The sequence below is a fragment of the Ascaphus truei genome, unplaced genomic scaffold, assembly GCF_040206685.1.
Source record: "Ascaphus truei isolate aAscTru1 unplaced genomic scaffold, aAscTru1.hap1 HAP1_SCAFFOLD_985, whole genome shotgun sequence".
NCBI lineage: Eukaryota > Metazoa > Chordata > Amphibia > Anura > Ascaphidae > Ascaphus > Ascaphus truei.
In genome coordinates this window covers 11,074-34,827 of record NW_027457325.1, presented here as the reverse complement: position 1 = coordinate 34,827, position 23,754 = coordinate 11,074, and the positions used below count along the sequence as shown (strand labels likewise).

The 23,754-nt window shown below is 46.3% G+C and overlaps 1 protein-coding gene across 1 annotated transcript in view; it reads right to left on the bottom strand.

The window, feature by feature from the left end:
* LOC142486774 (uncharacterized) overlaps nt 1-16,121 on the bottom strand; it is a gene marked incomplete at its 3' end in the record, with an annotated part of 86,182 nt that extends 70,061 nt beyond the window's left edge. Inside the window, exons 1-2 of the mRNA XM_075585230.1 lie at nt 16,087-16,121; nt 4,769-4,949 (exon numbers count right to left, since the gene is read on the bottom strand). Coding sequence (XP_075441345.1) covers nt 4,769-4,949; nt 16,087-16,112 — 207 coding nt within the window. The remainder of the gene's footprint in view (nt 1-4,768; nt 4,950-16,086) is intronic.
* Between the last annotated feature and the right edge of the window lie 7,633 nt (nt 16,122-23,754).

Genomic DNA, 23,754 nt, shown 5'->3' with positions numbered 1-23,754 from the left:
TACGCAAAGTTCTGTGGGGAAGATCATGTGACCAGGCAGTCACTAGATACAATTGGTATACAGTACTGCTCTCTTAGAGAGACCCCTGCTCTTCCCCTCGTAGTCAGTTTCATTGCTGTGGGGAAGAGCGGGGGGCCTGTGTAACCGCTTGGGGGTTACAGAGGGCATCCCGGCGGTAGTATGCCACAGATACAAGGACCCCAACAGTTCCTGTCTCAAAGGGATTATAATCTAATTTTTAAACCTGGAGGCACAATGTAAATTGTGAAAGTACTTTTTCGAGGTCCCATGGAGCTAGCAATGGCTTCAAAACCGAAATAACTCCTCCTGAAGTAATTGTCTCCAGAAACCACGGAGAAGTGTTTAGGCCAACAGCATGTTGTACTCTTGGGTTAAAGAAAAAGGAAAATGTACACATTGTACCATTGTACATATGGTGAGGTCAATGAAATGTTCACCACTGCATCAGTGTCAGAACCAAAGAAGACTATTGTTTCAATACGTTCAATCACGTTTTCATCCAGGAAATGTGGATATTTCCGGTAAATAGTAAAGTTCACATATTACCAGATGATACGCATTATCTCTTAATGCTGGGCGCCCTACAATGATGTTTATACGTAGATTCGTGTGCTTTCAGTCTAGGAACATTAAAAAAAAAAAAAAAAAATCTCAGATAAATACATTCACAAGCAAAGCTGATGGAATATGTCCTGCACCTCAGCATATGCTATGCCGTTTAAATATGTGACCTACAGTACTTACTATGCATGGATATCTCCCAAGCCTTCACTATGTATTACTGTAGGTCTGAAATAGGCATGCGCCCCAGTTCACGAACTATGTAGATATACCCCCCCCTCTCTTTTCTATATCAATCAAATGTTAATCTTTGTATGCCAAAGTTTTGGAATATTTTAGAATTTCGATCTGCACGCTCATAGGAAAAAAAGACATACCCTTTTCCAAACCGCTACGATCTTGTAAACATAACCAGAACATTCTAACGGAGCATTAAGGGTGAGTCCAGAACATTCTAACAGAGCATTAAGGGCAGAGTCCAGAACATTCTAACAGAGCATTAAGGGCGAGTCCTGAACATTCTAACAGAGCATTAAGGGCAGAGTCCAGAACATTCTAACTGAGCATTAAGGGCGAGTCCAGAACATTCTAACAGAGCATTAAGGGCGAGTCCAGAACATTCTAACTGAGCATTAAGGGCGAGTCCAGAACATTCTAACAGAGCATTAAGGGTCGAGTCCAGAACATTCTAACTGAGCATTAAGGGTGAGTCCAGAACATTCTAACAGAGCATTAAGGGCAGAGTCCAGAACATTCTAACAGAGCATTAAGGGCAGAGTCCAGAACATTCTAACAGAGCATTAAGGGCGAGTCCAGAACATTCTAACTGAGCATTAAGGGCGAGTCCAGAACATTCTAACTGAGCATTAAGGGCGAGTCCAGAACATTCTAACTGAGCATTAAGGGCGAGTCCAGAACATTCTAACTGAGCATTAAGGGCGAGTCCAGAACATTCTAACAGAGCATTAAGGGTCGAGTCCAGAACATTCTAACTGAGCATTAAGGGCGAGTCCAGAACATTCTAACGGAGCATTAAGGGCCGAGCCCAGAACATTCTAACTGAGCATTAAGGGGCGATTTCAGAACATTCTAACTCCGAGCATTAAGGGGCGAGTCCAGAACATTCTAACTGAGCATTAAGGGCGAGTCCAGAACATTCTAACTGAGCATTAAGGGCGAGTCCAGAACATTCTAACGGAGCATTAAGGGCCGAGTCCAGAACATTCTAATGGAGCATTAAGGGCCGAGTCCAGAACATTCTAACTGAGCATTAAGGGCCGAGTCCAGAACATTGTAACTGAGCATTAAGGGCCGAGTCCAGAACATTCTAACTGAGCATTAAGGGCCGAGTCCAGAACATTCTAACTGAGCATTAAGGGCCGAGTCCAGAACATTCTAACTGAGCATTAAGGGCAGAGTCCAGAACATTCTAACTGAGCATTAAGGGGTGAGTTCAGAACATTCTAACTGAGCATTAAGGGGCGAGTCCAGAACATTCTAACTGAGCATTAAGGGCTGAGTCCAGAACATTCTAACTGAGCATTAAGGGCAGAGTCCAGAACATTCTAACTGAGCATTAAGGGCTGAGTCCAGAACATTCTAACTGAGCATTAAGGGCCGAGTCCAGAACATTCTAATTGAGCATTAAGGGCCGAGTCCAGAACATTCTAACTGAGCATTAAGGGCTGAGTCCAGAACATTCTAACTGAGCATTAAGGGCAGAGTCCAGAACATTCTAACTGAGCATTAAGGGGTGAGTTCAGAACATTCTAACTGAGCATTAAGGGGCGAGTCCAGAACATTCTAACTGAGCATTAAGGGCTGAGTCCAGAACATTCTAACTGAGCATTAAGGGCTGAGTCCAGAACATTCTAACTGAGTATTAAGGGCTGAGTCCAGAACATTCTGAGTATTAAGGGCCGAGTCCAGAACATTCTAACTGAGCATTAAGGGCCGAGTCCAGAACATTGTAACTGAGCATTAAGGGCCGAGTCCAGAACATTCTAACTGAGCATTAAGGGCCAAGTCCAGAACATTCTAACTGAGCATTAAGGGGCGAGTCCAGAACATTCTAACTGAGCATTAAGGGGCGAGTCCAGAACATTCTAACTGAGCATTAAGGGCTGAGTCCAGAACATTCTATCTGAGCATTAAGGGCCGAGTCCAGAACATTCTAACTGAGCATTAAGGGGCGAGCCCAGAACATTCTAACTGAGCATTAAGGGCCGAGTCCAGAACATTCTAATTGAGCATTAAGGGCCGAGTCCAGAACATTCTAACTGAGCATTAAGGGCTGAGTCCAGAACATTCTAACTGAGCATTAAGGGCAGAGTCCAGAACATTCTAACTGAGCATTAAGGGGTGAGTTCAGAACATTCTAACTGAGCATTAAGGGGCGAGTCCAGAACATTCTAACTGAGCATTAAGGGCTGAGTCCAGAACATTCTAACTGAGCATTAAGGGCTGAGTCCAGAACATTCTAACTGAGTATTAAGGGCTGAGTCCAGAACATTCTGAGTATTAAGGGCCGAGTCCAGAACATTCTAACTGAGCATTAAGGGCCGAGTCCAGAACATTGTAACTGAGCATTAAGGGCCGAGTCCAGAACATTCTAACTGAGCATTAAGGGCCAAGTCCAGAACATTCTAACTGAGCATTAAGGGGCGAGTCCAGAACATTCTAACTGAGCATTAAGGGGCGAGTCCAGAACATCCTAACTCCGAGCATTAAGGGCTGAGTCCAGAACATTCTAACTGAGCATTAAGGGCCGAGCCCAGAACATTCTAACTGAGCATTAAGGGCCGAGCCCAGAACATTCTAACTGAGCATTAAGGGCCGAGCCCAGAACATTCTAACTGAGCATTAAGGGCCGAGCCCAGAACATTCTAACTGAGAATTAAGGGCAGAGTGTCTTCAAATGATAGGATTGCAGTTTTGACAACTTGTGAAAAATTGGAGGTTAAAAATGAGGTGTTTATTCATACCTTGTGGAGGAAACGTTTATTATAACCAGTAAGGCAGGGGTTCTCAAATACCGGTCTCAAGATCCCCCCCCCCAACAGGTCAGGTTTTCAGGATATTCCTGCTTCAGCACAGATGGCCCAATCAGTCCCCGCTTCAGCACAGGTGTCTCAGTCTTTGACTAGGCCACTGATTGAGCCACCTGTGCTGAAGCAGGGATATCCTTAAAACTTGACCTGTTGGGGTGTCTTGAGGACTAGAGAACCCACCCTCTCTATCCACCTTTAAGACCCACCTTAAAACACACCTGCTTAACGATGCATATGAGTAGCTCTGTGGCGGATACTATACACCTCATACATAAACCCTGGCCCCTTGCCGACACACTTACCAGAACGCTCTCCTATGTCTCTGTACGCTCTTCCTACCTACCAATTAGATTGTAAGCTCTTCGGAGCAGGGACTCCTTTTCCCAAATGTTACTTTTATGTCTGAAGCACTTATTCCCTTGATCTGTTATTTGCATTATTTGTTATTTATATGATTGTCACGTGTATTACTGCTGTGAAGCTCTATGTACATTACTGGCGCTATATGAATAAATAGACAGAGGATGAGACACGCACTCAATATCAATGGTAATAGAGGTGGGGTACTTAGCTGCCGGTGCGCTGGTCCTGGGGAGCTCCTGTAGTCCCAAATGTTCCAGTACAAAGAAGAAGAAGCGGGCACACGGTCTTACTCAAAAGGAGGTTTAATATGCCATAATGTCCAACGTTTCGGCAATCAAATACTTGAGAAAGGCAGTATTTGACTGCCGAAACGTAGGACTTTATGGCATATTAAACCTCCTTTTGAGTAAGACCGTGTACCTGCTTCTTCTTCTTTGTGCTATATGAATAAAGACATACTTACATACAGTAAGGCCAATTGACAGATTCTAACTCGACAGTACCAAACTGAGCATATTGTCAGCTACGTGTTTTCCATTATACTCAGTAGAGTAGATTGTTGGCCATTCCACGCCACGTCACCACGCCACGTCACCATGCCACGTCACCACACCACACCACCCAATGGCACTCCATGAATACAACCCGATAAAAAAAGAAGATGGGCAATTATTTTAAAAATATGCTGGAGAACAGAAGAAAATGTATAAATGAACTAAATGTACCGTGCCCCCCTCCCCACTGCCTTCTTATTTTTCTGTGCTCCTTCCTACCTCATCCCACATCTTCGGCTGAGCCTCCGATTGTGCCACCTGTGCTGTAGCTGGGACTTCCTGAAAACCTGACCTGTTGGGGTCTCGGTAATACGACGGAGAGCAATACTTTGTGCCAATGAAATGTTTCCAGGGCGCGAGGCCTTTCTTCAGTGTATAACGAGGCTCTATGCACCTCTCCCTGCAGACAGGAGAAATAGCAGAAATATTTTCCAAGCTTTCATCCTACAGTGTTCTTCAGTGTCCTACATTATAACCCTTTTCTCCACTAAGAGATTATATTTCTGTTACATTCTCAAGCCCCTTTGATGGCTCAAACGTTTTGATGTTACCGGTTTAAGAAAGCATAGGATTTGAAAACGAAACATTATAACCCAATGAACCTCCATATTTACAGCCGGGGGAACTAGCAGACACTCTCCGTGGGTCCGAGTTAAGCTTTCCAAAGGTGAAATGATGTGTGTCATACAAAGCTGTCTCCCCACCCCCATGGTGAAGCTACCCCCGTGTGTGCCGATCACAAACCCACAATGGTGGATCGTAAAATATACGATATTTTGTTTGCATACTTAACTCTTGCCTGGATACAAAATGTCACAGCGTTCGCAGTATTGTATAGAAGAGCATATCGTGGGGTTCAACAAATGAGCTGGTGGGGGCAGAATGTGGAAATACCCAAAATGTTGTGGATTTCTCATCGGGTGCGTTGGACATTTGTTGTGCTGTGTTTGCTTATAGTTCTGTGTTATTTCTACCTATCTCATAAATACAATTGTGTAACTTTTGGGCTGCGAGCAGACCCTTCCCGGGGTCACTTTGGTTCCACGGAACAGCTTCCCCACTTGGAGACAACGGCTGAACATTGGAAAATAGTAAAAGCGTAAAAGAATCAAAGGGATCCCGAAAAAGAATAAAAGGAAAAGTGTAGGATCCCCAGAGTGGTACAGTAAGTACTTAGAGGTCAATAAGAACATGCTAAACAGATCAGTTGGTCAGTATTTGTATCAGCCACTGTTCTGTCTCCAGCCTGTGTTTGTCTGCTACTTTGTTGCTCAGCACCTTTGCTGCAGTTCCGCCCCTCTGTTACTATGTATCTTTGCATTAGACCTGTCATTCAGCTTGTTGCCTCATGAACTACCCTTCCCCGGCCCCTAGGGGGGATTTGATTTGTTCCCCTCTCCCTAGCACTTGGGAAAGTCCTGCCCTGCTTCCTTCTTGGCCAGCCCTGTATTTGGGTCTTTTTTAAGCTTGCAGTCAGCTAAGGCTCCGTACATAGCTGCACTTGCTGTGATCTTTGACCCGCAGGGTTGCGCAATGGGGGGTGGGGGGGGGCGTGCCCGTGACATCACGTGAGTGGTTCACCCTCATTGGCTGAACCGCACACATGACTGGGTCATCGCGCAGCAAATTAAAACCAGTACGGTTCGCCCTCCTGCACGTGCGATCTATGCGCATTGCATCCATGTGTTTGTATTCGGCGCGAGTGATGTCAGATCTACTATGGAGGCAGCCTAAGGCTGGGGCCATGGTGCCGCAGACCGTTCGGAGGCGTGCGGAGCCTGTGCAGTGACCAGTGTGAAGCGGGTGCTTTCCCTGGCCATGGTGGACGGACCGTGGGGGGTGTGCCTACGGGTGTCACGGAGCTGGTTCGCTCTCATTGGGCGAACCACTCACGTGACTGGCCTGGCGCGCAAAGAAATCAATTTCAACTGATTCCTTGCGCAATGCGCGCCCCCTCCCGCCGCATGGACGCGATCACTGCCTTATGGCAGTCTGATCGCTTGGCGTGCGGACGCCTCCGCACACTCTGCGGCACCATGGCCCCAGCCTAAGTGGTTTCCTCTGCTCTCCCGGTCACAGTATTGTTTTTACACCAACTTATGGATCCCCCCAAACATTTTCTATTCATTTCTGTTTGTGCTTTTGAATAACGTTTAGCAGAAACTCAAGGACGACTCGATCTTGCATGAAGGGGATGAGTTTATCTGCCTGTCAAAGCTTACTGAGCCCAGAGAAGCCTAGGATAGAACAACCACAGAAGACCAATTCTCAATATAAATAGTCAAATGATGCATTTATTTTCAGCAGCTGCCTTTGTGACCCACTATATATATATATATATATTTGTTTGATGTACCCAGCCACATTTGTATTTGATATTCTAGCAGCAGGGTAGCTTACCCTATGCCTAGCCAGCTGTTCTTGGCTTAGGATATATCAGAATAGTCCAAACAGCTCCTATAGGCTTTTATACTAAAAAACAATGTTGTTGGCAAACTAACACTATAAGAAAGTAATCAAACCATTGGCCATGTGCAGACTTTCACAATGTATTCCAGATTCATGAGATTTGCTGAGAATACAGCAAAACAGGAAAAGGTTACTTATGACCCAGGAATAAGCACTGATGATAAGCTCGCATAGGATTCAAGGTGCCAAAGAAATCAAAAATATGAACTTTGGACGGTAAAGACGTAAAAAAAAACAAACAATGTTGGCTGGTTAATTAATGAGAAAGGTTGGTATTAACTTTGAAATATAAATGCGCAAAGCTCTTTTAGCTTGTTCTGAAAATAAATATAAACTGGAAAAGCAGGTTAAAAAAAGTATCCAAAAGAGTTTACTTTTAATGCAAAAAAAAAAATGAACGCTTCGTGCTCTCAGAAGACTTAATTAAACAACTTTTGCTGCATGAAAAATTCCTGGTGCAGGATATAGGGAGAACCCTCTTAATATAAACTAGTTCAATATTTTTGTGTAGGAGGAGAACATTTGCAGTACCACTGGTTTGATGGAATTTCCTTTTCCTGACACTGATGGCAGTAGTCCCATAAGAGTTAATCCCATCCCTCGCTAGGACAGAAGATGTTCTTCCTGCAGGTAGCACCACCTACTGTATATAAGGCCCCTCATTATACTTGCACTTAGCCTCAGAGTCTCCCAAAGCTGAACAACATAACTAAAATCGGCTAAAAGAAGGGGGGGGGGGGGATTGGTGACCGAGGCCATGATAGGACTCCAGGGAAACAAGATTCCAGCAAACTGGATCGTCCATCATGGCCAGTGATCATGTAAGGGACATACCTAAGCTACCAAGGGAGGGAGACAAAAGCCACACCAGTTACTGGACCAAACTGGGCCCCAGCAGGACAGTGGCCCAACCCGCCCTCCTCCCCTTTTCCCGTCTCTTCCTGCCTTCCTTCCCCTGTGGAATGGACTTTAAGTGTAACTGTTATCTTCTGGTGGTATGTGGAAGCGACCTGTTAACGTCATTTTCTATCTAAATAGAAGGACATTACTCTTATAATGGGGGTGACTCATTTATTTTGCACCCACATCCTGATGATTACATCTATTACACAAACACTTCAGGAGATATATTCTCTTTATTCCTGTTCTCACTTTGCAGCACTGGTCATGAACTTTCGGTTCCAATATATCACTGTACCATTTGAACCTTTTCTTTTACAACGGCCTATAAGACCTTATGACCAAAGCTTGCGTCAGCTAAGGCCAGTAGGTCTAATTTGAAGAACTTGATGAGCATATTCCTTGAGGACCATACTGTTGGCTTGCACAGTTCGGAAGGCGATACTTGAGCTTTTGGCACCCAAGTTGTGGCCATCGCCTCTCTCCTCGTATGTTTTCGTAATTCGCCTCTAAATCCATTTTGCAATTGTTGACTTTGAAATGGCTTGGCCCTTCCTTGACCCCCCCCCCCCCTGGTAACATGAAGAGTGCATCCGTCTTTTGTATACTTCTTACTCTATTGGTGTATTCTTTAAAACAACAAGTGGAATTTCCTCTCCATGTCTTGGATTCGGGAAAAATGATGGTAGTACTATTTCCTGGTTTAAATGATAAACTAACACTACCTTAGGCAGAAAAGACTCTACTAGTCCGAGTACCACTTTGTCCTCATGTAACACAATATATGGCTCTACTGCTGATAATGCCTACATCTCCCCCTCTCTTCTGCTGATAATGCCTACATCTCCTCCACTCTTCTGCTGATAATGCCTACATCTCCCCCACTCTTCTTGCTGATGTAAATATATATTGTGATGTACTTAAGCAGTATACAATCTAAGGGTTCAAAGGGATCCTTAATCAGCATGTCTAGCACCAGTGGCAAGTCCCAGGTTGCATTATTTTTCCGAAACTGGGGTCTTAATCTTTTGATTGCTTGGGAAAAATGCTTAGCCTGTTTTCTGATTGATCCTTTTGTAATAATAATGATAAGGCAGAAACCTGTACTTTGAGTACTGTAGCTTAATACCATATCAAATCTTTCTTACAAAAAATCCAATACAGAGGATGTGGGAGGGTCAGACCATGCTATACGAGCTTTGTTTACCCATTTCTTGAATTGATGCTATATCCTATTATACACTCTGGATGTAGAAGGCTTTCTGGCATATAATTAGTGTAGCCGATAGTCCCACAGTTTTGAGTTGCTCCTGCTGAATCTCCATGACACCAAACTCAAGGTTTGTGCATTTGGAAGGTTGATGGGCTTTTGTTTCTAGGTTCTTGGTGTCACTGGTATTTGCCAAGGTTTTTCTATGGCCAGCCCATGTTTATTAGCCGTCAAAACCATGCTCTCCGTGGCCAACTTGGCAATACAGCCATCACTTCCACTCTCTTCTGATTTTGTCCATATATACACACACCAGTCTGAAGTCCTACTGAAAATCTTGTGAGTCTGTCCTGTATGCCATAGGCTTGTACCTCTGTAATCACGAGACTCCCATGGAAGCTTATAGATATTCTGTTGTAGCGCTAACCTCGAAACAAAGAAGTCCAGAGCAACATCCAATGTTACAAAAATGCACAGTGAAATACCTATATATCTCTTGAAAAAAGGGTCATTTACTTAACCCTTTGGCCAAAGCGTATAAGCCTGCGAGCCACATTCAAGGCATGACCATAACATCGCAGGTCCTAACCTTCTAACGCTAACCTCGAGGTAAAGCTAACCTCGAGGTAAAGCTAACCTCGCCTGGGACATTCTGGGTTCTTTGAATCTTAGGTATCTTCTTGGTTGAATTCTAATCTAGAACCGTCTGGCATTATTTTTAGAACCCACTTGGCCCCGATAGTATCTAGAGTAGACTGTAGCAAAATCCCAGAGACGTCCTCCGACATACTACAAACTCCCCCGGGCCCCCGCAGGCATAATGTGGGTTTGTATCTGCTGTATGATCAACCCCTTGACTTGTGCCCATGAAAAAGGCCACTTTAGCCACTCTCCAACTAGCTGGTTTAGAGTAACCGCTTCTAGAGTGATTTACTCTTCATGAAACCTTGCTTTTTCCGACTGCCCTCCTACATAAAATATCTTCTTCTTCTGTGATCCTGGGGTAGTTACGGCTGTGAAGCGCTATGTACATCAAGGGCACCATATAAATAAAGATATAAATACATGCATCCATCTTTAGGATCAACCTTATAGATTCCCAAGCAAAACAATTATGTACAATTTTAAGATGTATAATAAAAGGGAATCCCAACCCGTAAAGAACATTGTTTACCTCCTCAATGAATGCAGTTAATTTGATAAAGCAACTGCAGGAATACACATGGACAGGCGTGTCCAAATGTCTAACAAATATATATTTGAAGATTTGCCACTCAAAAAGTAAATAGGGTGTATAGCGACGCTATCAAATTACAAGCACATGTTTTTTTGCATCTGTCGCCTAAGGGTAACCTTCTTAGAGATTCCACAAACTTGTAGTAAATTAAAAAATAAATAAAAAAGGGATGAGAGTACAAATGCCACTGGCTGTAAACTGAAGATAAAAATTCATTTCAAACTGCTGATTGATACAATACTGTTACATTTCCTCCTGAAACTAAAGCACCGCTGGGCAGGACTTTTCCCCTCCAGCTTTTTTATTCTGCAGTCACAAGGAATGTTTACAGGTTTAAGGAGGAGACGGGGAGGCGTTCGCGCCCCAAACACGTCTCAAACAACCCTCAAATTTCCTATTTTCCTTGGACTTAACGTATTACCTTTCGTACGTTGTATTCTCTGCTACGTATCTAAGTGCTTAGCTTGTAGACTGACTGTGATGGAAAGGGGGCCCAGGCACCAGCATAATAAAGGGTACGCCCGGTCCCAGGACTCTGCTCGCCCTTCCCTGGAGCTCGCCAGACCCCGGAGTTACCCCATTTCTATATACCCAGTTGCCCTTCCATACCCTGAAACGGTCATTCCTTATCCCTGTGTGTTATAAACTGTACCCGAGCATAAGAATGTAATGGTGCTCACTATAAACCGTAGCCAAGCTCTCTGGACATGCGGGGCTGAGAGACCCTTTGTGCAGCCCGCATGTCCAGAGAACTGGCTATTGCTGGGAGGGTGAGGTCAGGTGCAGGGGATAAAGGAGAGAGTGGCCGGGGGCGAAGATTGGGGAGCCACCCGCCTGAAAAGTAGAGCATTTGGCTGTTTGCCCAGACATCCGGGCGCCGAGCCCAGTGGGGGATATCCTGCCGGCCGGGGAACCCGTTGCCAAGCTCCTGCTGGTAGGTGCTGCTCCCATTGGACGTTCCTATTTCCCTCCCTACCCTTTAAGTCACCTCCGCCTCGCATCCAGCCCTCATTGGCCAATGTAGGCGAGCACTCGTGTCCTGATTCCGGTACCCGTGCAGCATCCGTGCTGTGATTGGTCGTGCCACCCTTCCCCCCCTCCCCCCCTCACCATGATTTCCTATAGTTGAAAAGATAATGGCTTGGCCAGTTAATCAATAAAAGGTGCTATAAGTAAACTGTATTAATATACAAATTATGTGGTGTGAGATGTTTATTTGTTTAACACCATCCCTGCCAGAGGTGCCAGCACTGCTTAGGTAGTGAAGGGGTTAATCTATTTCATCTTCAGCCCCTGTTTCCCCACTGCTGGATGAAGCCTCTCCAATGATCCCCCAGCTATTGCGGTTACAATCCTCTCTCCTCCACGTCGCTCCAACACATTTTCTGATTTCATCCTCCCATCTTACTTTTGGTCGTCGTCTTGGTCTTTTAATTTCTGTTGGAATACAGTTGTGTTAACATGTCTGTCCAACGATGGTCATTTCTTCTTGCAATATGTCCGGCTCACCGCCATTTTTAATTTCTTCACCTTTGTGATGATGTCCCAGACTTCTGTTTGCCTTCGGACCCATTCATTATTTTTCTTGTCTCTTCGGGTAATACCCAGCATACATCTCTTCCATATTTGGAGTTGTCTAAAGCTTCTCAATGGTCTTCGCAGTTGGGGTCCAAGTTTCACATCCATAAGTGAGCACGGGCAGGATGCACTGGTCAAACACTTACTTTTTGAGGCACAGTGGAAGGTTTCCTTGTAAGATGATATTGTTTCTTCCAGATACACTCCATTCCATCTTCATTTGAAAGGTTCCCGTCGGTTGTTACTTGATGGAGATGTGTAGATTCTTAGCTACAAGTTCTGTATGTTCCCATGAAATCACTTGAATGAGTTGGACTTGAAACTTGTTAGTTAGTGCCATCTAGTGTCCTTTCTGAGTCTATAACCAACGATTTCGAATAACGTGCAAAACCCCAGCCGCATGGAAACAATATGCATTAAAATATATATATATATATATATATATATATATATATTTATCACTCCATGTCTATGCCTCCTAAAAATAGTTGTGGTTCCTTTTATATCTGTGTACACTGTATATACTGTGTGCTCATTTGCATGTTATTTCCCAGAATCCCTCGCTGCAGTGGAAGCATTGTACGCCAAGAGATGACGGTGAAAAACAGGTTTGCAGACCTATTCGAGATGTGAATATGCTCACAAGTGGTATTTTTATATGTTTTATATCTAGTTCTTCTATTTTTACATCTGTCTTAAGCTCATGGAAACTCTGTTAATCAGTTTCGCTGACCCGAGGAAGAGAGGAGAACTCTCGAATATTGTCCTATATCATCAATTGTTGGTCTAAATAAGAAAAGGTATCACCTAATGCTGACGTACTTATTTACTCGGCACTGTCGCACCTGGACTAACACAACTATTCCTACTTCATTTTATATCGGTGAAATCCACAACATAAATCATACAATATTGATTGAGAACCCCTCTATTAAATGGCACCAGGAAAGAAATGTCAGAATCCAGAGACTGTTACAATCAGCTGATCATGGTAATTGATAATCAGGAGTTGTAGACCCATTGTTTACATATAAATAAAACCCAGTCCTGCTTCTATAATATTATAAATATACCCCACTCAGTGTCACCTAAATATACCCCAGTCCTGTCTGTACAATAATATAAATATACCCCAGTCCTGCCTGTACAATAATATAAATATACCCCAGTCCTGCCTGTACAGTAACATAAATATACCCCAATCCTGCCTGTACAATAATATAAATATACCCCAGTCCTGCCTGTACAATAACATAAATATACCCCATTCCTGCCTGTACAATAACATAAATATACCCCAGTCCTGCCTGTACAATAACATAAATATACCCCAGTCCTGCCTGTACAATAATATAAATATACCCCAGTCCTGCCTGTACAATAATATAAATATACCCTAGTCCTGCCTGTACAATAATATAAATATACCCCAGTCCTGCCTGTACAATAATATAAATATACCCCAGTCCTGCCTGTACAATAATATAAATATACCCCAGTCCTGCCTGTACAATAACATAAATATACCCCAGTCCTGCCTGTACAATAATATAAATATACCCCAGTCCTGCCTATACATTAATATAAATATACCCCAGTCCTGCCTATACATTAATATAAATATACCCCAGTCCTGCCTGTACAATAATATAAATATACCCCAGTCCTGCCTGCACAATAATATAAATATACCCCAGTCCTGCCTGTACAATAATATAAACAATATAAATGTGCTCTATATGAGGGTTATGGTATATGAGGAATCTATAGGAGGGGCATGTGGAGGGTGCCTGAGGTGTTGGGGTATACAAGGTCTGTGTGAGGGGCTGTGGGGTGACTGAATATGAGGGGATGTGGGAATATGAGGGTATGTGGGTGAGGGGCTGTGGGGTGAGAGAATATGAGGGGCTGTGGGGTGAGGTAATATGAGGGGCTGTGGGTGAGGGAATATGAGGGGCTGTGGGGTGAGGGAATATGAGGGGCTGTGGGGTGAGGGAATATGAGGGGCTGTGGGGTGAGGGAATATGAGGGGCTGTGGGGTGAGGGAATATGAGGGGCTGTGGGGTGAGGGAATATGAGGGGCTGTGGGGTGAGGGAATATGAAGGGCTGTGGGGTGAGGGAATATGAGGGGCTGTGGGGTGAGAGAATATGAGGGGCTGTGGGGTGAGGGAATATGAGGGGCTGTGGGATGAGAGAATATGAGGGGCTGTGGGGTGAGGGAATATGAGGGGCTGTGGGGTGAGGGAATATGAGGGGCTGTGTGGTGAGGGAATATGAGGGGCTGTGGGGTGAGGGAATATAAGGGGCTGTGGGGTGAGGGAATATGAGGGGCTGTGGGGTGAGGGAATATGAGGGGCTGTGGGGTGAGGGAATATGAGGGGCTGTGGGGTGAGGGAATATGAGGGGCTGTGGGGTGAGGGAATATGAGGGGCTGTGGGTGAGAATATGAGGGGCTGTGGAGTGAGGGAATATGAGGGGCTGTGGGAATATGAGGGGCTGTGGGAATATGTGGGGTGAGGGAATATGTGGGGTGAGGGAATAGGAGGGGCTGTGGGGTGAGGGAATAGGAGTGGCTGTGGGGTGAGGGAATAGGAGTGGCTGTGGGGTGAGGGAATATGAGGGGGGTGAGGGAATATGAGGGGGGTGAGGGAATATGAGGGGCTGTGGGGTGAGAGAATATGAGGGGCTGTGGGGTGAGGGAATATGAGGGGCTGTGGGGTGGGAGAATATGAGGGGCTGTGGGGTGAGGGAATATGAGGGGCTGTGGGGTGAGGGAATATGAGGGGCTGTGGGGTGAGGGAATATGAGGGGCTGTGGGGTGAGGGAATATGAGGGGCTGTGGGGTGAGGGAATATGAGGGGCTGTGGGGTGAGGGAATATGAGGGGCTGTGGGGTGAGGGAATATGAGGGGCTGTGGGGTGAGGGAATATGAGGGGCTGTGGGGTGAGGGAATATGAGGGGCTGTGGGGTGAGGGAATATGAGGGGATGTGGGAATATGAGGGGCTGTGGGGTGAGGGAATATGAGGGGCTGTGGGTGAGAATATGAGGGGCTGTGGAGTGAGGGAATATGAGGGGCTGTGGGAATATGAGGGGCTGTGGGGTGAGGGAACATGTGGGGTGAGGGAATATGTGGGGTGAGGGAATATGTGGGGTGAGGGAATAGGAGGGGCTGTGGGGTGAGGGAATAGGAGTGGCTGTGGGGTGAGGGAATAGGAGTGGCTGTGGGGTGGGTGAATAGGAGTGGCTGTGGGGTGGGTGAATAGGAGTGGCTGTGGGGTGAGGGAATATGAGTGGCGGTGGGGTGAGGGAATATGAGGGGGGGTGAGGGAATATGAGGGGGGTGAGGGAATATGAGGGGGGGGGTGAGGGAATATGAGGGGGGCTGAGGGAATAGGAGTGGCTGTGGGGTGGGTGAATAGGAGTGGCTGTGGGGTGGGTGAATAGGAGTGGCTGTGGGGTGGGTGAATAGGAGTGGCTGTGGGGTGAGGGAATATGAGTGGCGGTGGGGTGAGGGAATATGAGGGGGGGTGAGGGAATATGAGGGGGGTGAGGGAATAGGAGTGGCTGTGGGGTGAGGGAATATGAGGGGCGGTGGGGTGAGGGAATATGAGGGGGGTGAGGGAATAGGAGTGGCTGTGGGGTGAGGGAATATGAGGGGCTGTGGGGTGAGGGAATATGAGGGGGGGTGAGGGAATATGAGGGCGGTGAGGGAATATGAGGGGGGGTGGGGTGAGGGAATATGAGGGGGGGTGGGGTGAGGGAATATGAGGGGGGTGGGGTGAGGGAATATGAGGGGGGGTGGGGTGAGGGAATATGAGGGGGGGTGGGGTGAGGGAATATGAGGGGCGGTGGGGTGAGGGAATATGAGGGGCGGTGGGGTGAGGGAATATGAGGGGCGGTGGGGTGAGGGAATATGAGGGGCGGTGGGGTGAGGGAATATGAGGGCGGTGGGGTGAGGGAATATGAGGGGCGGTGGGGTGAGGGAATATGAGGGGGGGTGAGGGAATAGGAGTGGCTGCGGGGTGAGGGAATATGTGGGGTGAGGACCGTGAGGTGCTGTAGTACGGGTGTTTATGTACCCATTTACATCAGTACCCTGTGTGTGTCTGTAACACTTATCCGGTAACATTGTATCACTCACTGTGCTCTCCGCTGCACTTCCGGCATCTCCTGAGTTTCAATTTTGGCGCCTCTACTGGTCCGTGCAGGGATCAAAACTCCTCAGCTAACAGCAAGGGAAAGAAAACGCGATCCCACACCGGCCCAGTGTTTGCCTTTGCAGTGACTCTGCTGCCACCACCAGGAAGACACAGAGAGAGAGAGGAGAGAGAGAGAGAAGAGAGAGAGAGGAGAGAGAGAGGAGAGAGAGAGAGGAGAGAGAGAGGAGAGAGAGAGGAGAGATAGAAGAGAGAGAGGAGAGAGAAGAAAGAGAGAGAGGGAAGAGAGAGGATAGAGAGAGGAGAGAGAGAGAAGAAAGAGAGAGAGGGAAGAGAGAGAAGAGAGAGAGAAGAGAGAGAGAGGAGAGAGAGAGGAGAGAGGAGAGAGAGAGGAGAGAGAGAGGAGAGAGAGAGGAGAGAGAGAGGAGAGAGAGAGGAGAGAGAGAGAGGAGAGATAGAAGAGAGAGAGGAGAGAGAAGAAAGAGAGAGAGGGAAGAGAGAGGAGAGAGAGAGGAGAGAGAGAGAAGAAAGAGAGAGAGGGAAGAGAGAGAAGAGAGAGAGAGGAGAGAGAGAGGAGAGAGAGAGAGAGAGAGAGAGAAGAAAGAGAGAGAGAGGAGAGAGGAGAGAGTCTCTACACCCAGCAAATGAGGTTCATATAATGAAAATAGGGACCTGTTTTTGATCTTATTTGATATATTTGTCGCTCAATCCCCATGAGCATTTGCACATTTGTAGGTCTGGCACATTGTGCTTCTTATATACATTCACAATCAACTGGTGCTAACTAAATTGATGTCACTGTATTATGTCAACAGCAAGCAGCAGATACGCTGCGGGAGGTTCATGCTCATTAAACGAGGAATAGGAGTTTTTCCTTCGGGCACTTCAGCGTACATTAAATAAGCTCCTATATCAGGAAAGAAGATATAAAAGTGTGCGACAAATCTCTGATTAAGGTCACAACATGTGAAACAAATAAAACAATTATTAAATATAAAAATATATAAATCTTTATCTGTCCCTGCATCTCAGGTTCTCTCTCACCCAGAGAGAGAGAGAGAAAAGGCCCCAAGAAGCTAGAACCTATAGCACTGGGAGAGACAAGACAGAGAAACATATCATAGTGAAATGTGTGGGGGACTTGGGATAACCCTCTCTGATGCAGGAACTCACAGAACAATGTTCTTTTGCACAGAGGGCTGGAGTGGATCTGGAACCAGCAGCCAGAGGTGGAGAAACGATGGAAATGCTTGTGGTATTGTCGGACTGCCACGATGGAAACAAATTTGAGGATGTAAAAGCGCGGTTAGAGAAAAGCCCAAAGGCCAACGCCCGTGTCCTTCGATGCCGGTGTTTCTCTGTGCGCGACCTGCAGCTGGAACGGAGAACTTCCGCGTCACGTGAGGGATCTCTCCTCTCGCGATATCAGGATAAGTCCACCAGATAGAGAGCAGGGCGATGCCAACAGCTGGGCTCTCAATCTCTCCCTAGCTCTCGCGTTAACCCTACGCGTTTCGCTATGGTTTCGTGAGGTGTGCGGATGAAAAGAACATTCTTCTGGTGAGTTCCTTCAATGGAGGGGGGTTGTCCCTATATCAGTTTGGCTGGTGACGGCATCATAATTACTTTACGAACAATGATCAAAATAAAACGTAAGGCAAATTGCAATTTATTGTACATTTTGAGATCCACAAACAGTTTTCTGGCTCGTCTTGCGTTCTGCTCAAGGATGTCTTCTCTCTACCCCTTTTGTCAGCCCTCTCCCGTCTGAAACCTCTCTCACTGACTGCCCCACACCTCTGGAATGCCCTTCACCTCAATATCCGACTGGCACCCTCTCTCTCCACCTTTAGGACCCACCTTAAAACGCAACTATGTAACAAAGCCTTTAGGTGGCTCCGCGGGCTGATACTGTACATCTCATACTCAGAGCCAGCTTGTTCTTGTTCTTCTCAGATGATGCAGCGTCATGACATCGTGGAGCCATGTGGCGTCACATTGTCATGGCAACGTGATGTCATTTGACACTGTGGCGCCATGATAGCGGGACGTTGGAGGAGGAGATGCCGCCGAATAGGTAAGAGACTGTTACACAGGCCCCGCGCTCTTCCCCGGCAATCAGCTTTATTGTTGTGGAGAAGAGCGTGGGGCCTCTGTAACCACGAGACTCGGCGCGACCATCACGCCGGCCCTGTGTACATCTCATATGCATTTACCCACGACCCCTTGCAGACACACTTACCAGAACACCCTCCTACTGTCTCTGTAACTTCTCCAGATTACCATAAAGATTGTAAGCTCTTCGGGGCAGGGACTCCTTTTCTTTTCTTTTTTTCAAATATTTTTATTAGGCTTTGATACATCAATAAAATCTTAACAGATCATATTGCCTAACATTTTAACATAATTTTTTTGGGGAACAGAGTGACAAACTGAGTTGTCGAAACGGGGGAGTGCCTTCAGGGAGGGGGGTCAGAGGGGGGGGGGAGTAGGGTGGGTCTGAGGGGGGGGGAAGAAGGAGGGGGGGAATGAGGGTGGGATAAGGGGTGGGTGTCCCACCTGGCTGTTGGGGGTTCAGTCCGAGGAGTAACTCTTATTCCTCTAGGGGGAGGGGGTGGTTCTCCGTCTAGGCGGGGCAGACTGTCTCTCTCTGTTGAGGAGAATCCAAGGCTCCCAAACATCCTCGAAGGCGGGGAGTTTTTGTCTCACGGTAGCAGTAAGCCTTTCCATGAGCATCACATCACCGACTCTTTTTTTGATTGTTCTCATAGCTGGTGTGGTTGTTTTCCTCCAGGAGGCCGCAATCCCACATCTCGCCGCGGTGAGGATGAAGGATATTAATTTCCTAGTTGGTCGGACATTGGGGCGGCCAATAGGAAGGTCAGTGGTTCGATAGGTAATTCTAGGTCGGTGACCTCTTTTATCAAAATTTGGACCTTGGCCCAATACTTTACAATTTCTGGACAGGACCACCAGATGTGGACCATGTCCCCTCTATGACCACAGCCTCTCCAACATAGGTCTGATGCCAAAGGGTAGATCTGGTTTAACCGTGCTGGGGTAAGATACCAGCCAAACATAATTTTATAAATATTTTCCTTAATTGTAGTACATAGGGAAGTTTCTGAGGCTGCCTGCCAGATTTCTTCCCAAGTCTCTCTTTCTATAGTTATACTCAGGTCCGTCGCCCATCTGAGCATATAGTCATGCTGTTTGAAGGTCGTTGAGTTCTCCAGTGCACGGTAGATCTCAGAGATAAGACCTTTCAGGGACTCCTTTTCTTAATGTAACTTATGTCTGAAGTGCTCACTCCCATTATTATGCCCCATGTGTGACTGCTGTAAAGCGCGTACACAAATACAGATATACATACATTACTGTACATTTGCGATAGCTGCTTCAGTCTTTCCTACACATGAATCTCTGAATATCCCATAGCAATATATATTGTATATTGTGAGGTATTTTTATTAGTGTGCATTTCAGAGTTAACCCTTGTGGGCCTGAGTTAACAACAGCTCCTAAAGCTATTAAATACATCTTGTATTATGAAACCGCTGTTAAGATGGCAGTGAAGTGGTTACATGTAGAGACATTGCAAACGCCTCGCAGAGGTGAGCAAATTGGGCGCAATTTTCCATTTTATTTCTGTCCGAAAAACGTTAGCAAAAACAGCAAGCCACACAAAAAATATCGCCACGCTTTAAAAAAATCTATTTGAAAGGTCATGTACCCTTTACATATTGTCATTTACTGCAATGTTTGAGAAAAGTGTCAAAATTCTGATGAAATTAGCAACATGTTGCGATAATCTGGTGACTATGTCGCTTCTAAGTCTGTTTTTGTGCATTCCACAGTAATGGAAACTTTTGTAAAAGTGCCACGAGAAACGGAAAACTTAAGCGAGAACCACGAAACCATGGGCAAAGACATTCACACATCTCTAGGGACGTGGCTTGCATGTTATTACATCTCCACAGAATATCGCTTAGACCAGGAGTGGCTGACTCCAGTCCTTAAGGGCCACCAACAGGTCAAGTTGTAAGGCTATCCCTGCTTCAGCGCAGGTGGCTCAGTCATTTTACCTGAGATTAATGATGGTAAACAATGTCCGTTCAGGCTTAACATCAGGTTAAATTAGCACTGCCTGGTGTTAGCTTCCAATAACATGGCAACGGAACCAGTCTTACCTAAAGGTAGCTTTACTCCTGAAATATGGGTTTTGCTGGAGAGGAGAGAGTATGCCTTCCTCTCCTCCTCTCTCTTTCTAACCCTCTATTCCTCTCTCCCCTTCTCTTTACTCCCTCCCCTCTCCTACTTCCTCTCCTCCTCATCCTTTCCTCCCTCCCCTTCTCTTTCCTCCCCCCCTTCTCTTCCCTCCCTCCCCTTCTCTTTCCTCCCTCCCCTCTCCTCCTTCCTCCCCTCTCCTCTTTCCTCCTCCTACATCCTCCTTCCTCTCCTCCTCTCTTTCCTCCCCTCTATTCCTCTCTCCCCTTCTCTTTCCTCCCCCCCCACCTTCCTCCCTCCCCCTCCTCCCCCTCCTCCCCCTCCTCCCCCTCCACCCCCTCCTCCTTCTTCTCTTTCTTCCTCCTCCCTCCCTGTTCCTCTCCTCTCTCCTCCTTCCTCCCCTCTCCTCCTTCCTCCCCTCTCCTCCTTCCTCCCCTCTCCTCTTTCCTCCTCCTCTCTCCTCCTTCCTCCTCCTCTCTCCTCCTTCCTCCTCCTCTCTCCTTTTTCCTCTCTCCCCACCTCCTCCTCTCTCTCCTCCTTCTTCCCCTCTGCTCCTCCTCTCTCCTCCCCTCCTTTCTCCTACCATCTCCTTCCTCCTCTCTCCACCTTCCTCCTCTCTCCTCTCAAGTAAAACTCATATTTTCGGGTCTGAAGGGGTAACGCCACTTTTAGACCTAAATAACGTCTGGTTAAATCCCCGCATTAACCTGAACGTCCCTCAGTGGATTTATTTAACGTTATTTATAAAGGTAACACTGGATTCACAATATTTTCTTCGGCGGATCACGTTACGCATAACCTGCTGTTAATTTAGGTGCATGGGTTAATTGTGTTAATGGGTTAATGGTGTTAATGGGTTAATGGGTTAGTGGGACGGTTAAATAGCCTGATGGAGATTAGTGCATCTGGTCCATAGACTTCCATAGTATCTCCCGCCTACAATGCAGGAGAATTCTCTTACACAGGGGCGGCCAACCCCCCTCAACTCAAGGGCCACCAGCAGGTCAGGTGTTCAGGATATCCCTGCTTCAGCACAGATTACTGAATCAGTGGCTCAGTGGGAGACAGCACCACCTGTGCTGAAGCAGGGATATCCTTAAAACCTGACCTATGTGTGGCCCGTGACGACTGAAGTTGGCCGCCCCTGACATAGACTGTAAGCTCTTCTGGCAAGGACTCCTCTTCTTAAAGTTTACTTTTATGCCTGCAGTGATTATTCCTATCACTCTATGTCTCCTATTATTCTGTCACGTGTATGACTGCTGTGAAGCGCTGCTTACATCGGTGGCGCTGCACGCACAAAGATACGCATACATAGGTCTCCAATACATGTTGCCAAGTAGGCCTACACAACCAGCTGCGTTGCCGGCCCCTCTGGCATCGAAGGGTTTCGTTAACCCTGTGCGTGCATCAAGACGTAGAGTCTGTTATTTCGTGATCGTGTCCGGCGATCCCACGGAGCGCAGGGCGCCATCTTCTCTTCCGTTTCCCAGAAAATGGCCGCCGCGGTACCCGCGACCCAACTGGGGCTGCGACTCAAACCCGGCGACCCCTGCAGCTCTCATAGGGTTTGACCCACATTAGCGTAACTTGCCTTTATGAAATCACCATGGCAACCACAAGGCCGGGTCTGGGAAGGGTTAACGAAAGCGCTGCTGTGCTTAGGGTCTGCGTCAGGGATATGAAAGGTGGCTAAAGGGATTGATTTGCAAACGCCACTTAGAGACTAATGAAAAGCAGAACTCTACCTTGTGTACAGTTTATTGAATGTACAGCACTTTATCGCAGCCACAGAATGATTGGCGGCTTTCAAACGCTCCCCGGAGAAGCATAGATGGGAGGCAAGTGAGTGCTGCAGAACCAGCCGCAATCCAGCGATATCGGGCATTGTTAAACCAATGCATAACACCCGGCGGAGTACGCCGGAGAGTGGCTGCCAAGGAGGCGCAGTGAAAACGCAAGACGACTGGCTACCGGACAGCGACGGGCGAAAACTTTCCCACGAGGCCGCTAACCCTGCGAAATTTCGCAGTCCCGAAAAATAGCCGGCCCCCGAGTCCGGGTTCGCAAGCGATTCGCCGAGCGTTAAGTCAGTGCGCATCGCAATTATGTTTATTGTGCTAATTTAATACTAGGAAAAGCTGCACATCCACAATGAATAGAATCAAAATACTTGCAATGACCGGTGCTCCAGGTTCAGGGATATCTGCCTAAAAGAATCCAGCGTATGGAGAAAAATAGATGATCCCAGGGCAACTTCGGATTTATCGAAAGAAATGTAATCAGCGCAAAAAAAACACAACGTTTCAGCCTTCCAAGAGGACTTTATCAGCCCGTCACTTGACAAAGTCCTCTTGGAAGAATGAAACGTTGTGTTTTTTTTGCGCTAATTAAATTTCTTTAGATAAATCCGAAATTGCCCGGGATCATCTATTTTTTCTTTTCTCTATTGTGCTAATTTGCCATCATCGCTAGGTTTAGCGGAATGCTGGAACTATACATAGGATGCGCACGCCATGGTTTGCACTGATATGTTCGTGGAAGCCCTACCCATTTAACAACATTATTAGCCCTTTTGAGGCTGCGCAAAAGGTGTCGCAGTGAATAATTGGGAGAGGGAGTGGGGGGGGGGGGGTTATGCTTAAAATGTAGCAAATGCATTTTCTATAGCTTTTCTGAAGACAAAAAGATTATATTGTCACTTTAATGATACACTATTTTGCACATATTGTACTTTGCACATAATCAGCACTATAAATTGCAATTTCAGTAGCACTTGTGGTTGCATTTATTTGCACAACTAAATAGCGCTCCCCTCAATCATTTTGTATATCTGCTGTGAATTTAGAGGTGAATTCTATTTTGGGTTAAGAGCTGCTATTGATATATTCTATCATTATTTATATTTATCACAAACGCCAGTTTTTTTTTTCTTATAATCCTTGCATTTTGGATAGTGGGGCACATATCTGGCGCTGGATGACAATAATCTGTTATCAGGGGAGTGAAGAGCTAGTTAATTTAACCCCGCTAGTGCCAGTTGAGCTAACAGAGAGCATTGCAGTCCAGCACAGAATGGGTTAATAATCACTGCAGACTCAGATTTTGATAGCAAAAAAAAAAAGCCAATGGTAATATTATGTACTGTTACACAAGTGGTGGTGGTGGGGGGGGAGTTTGAGGGGGTAGCCTACTGTATGTACGAGTCTTTGTAAAACAAACAGGAAATTGTGGTTGGTTTGGTTTTGCAATAAAAGTTCTCCTCTGGGTTTGCAAAGACATTGAAATGGTAATCAGCTCAGCATCAGATGCACAGAGAATCATTTCTCAGAGCCAGAGTAAGGAGTGTCTCACAGCATCACCTGTACATTATCAGCAGTGCACACACTGACTTCACCTTAGCAGGGTGTGTCCTGGTTTGGGCC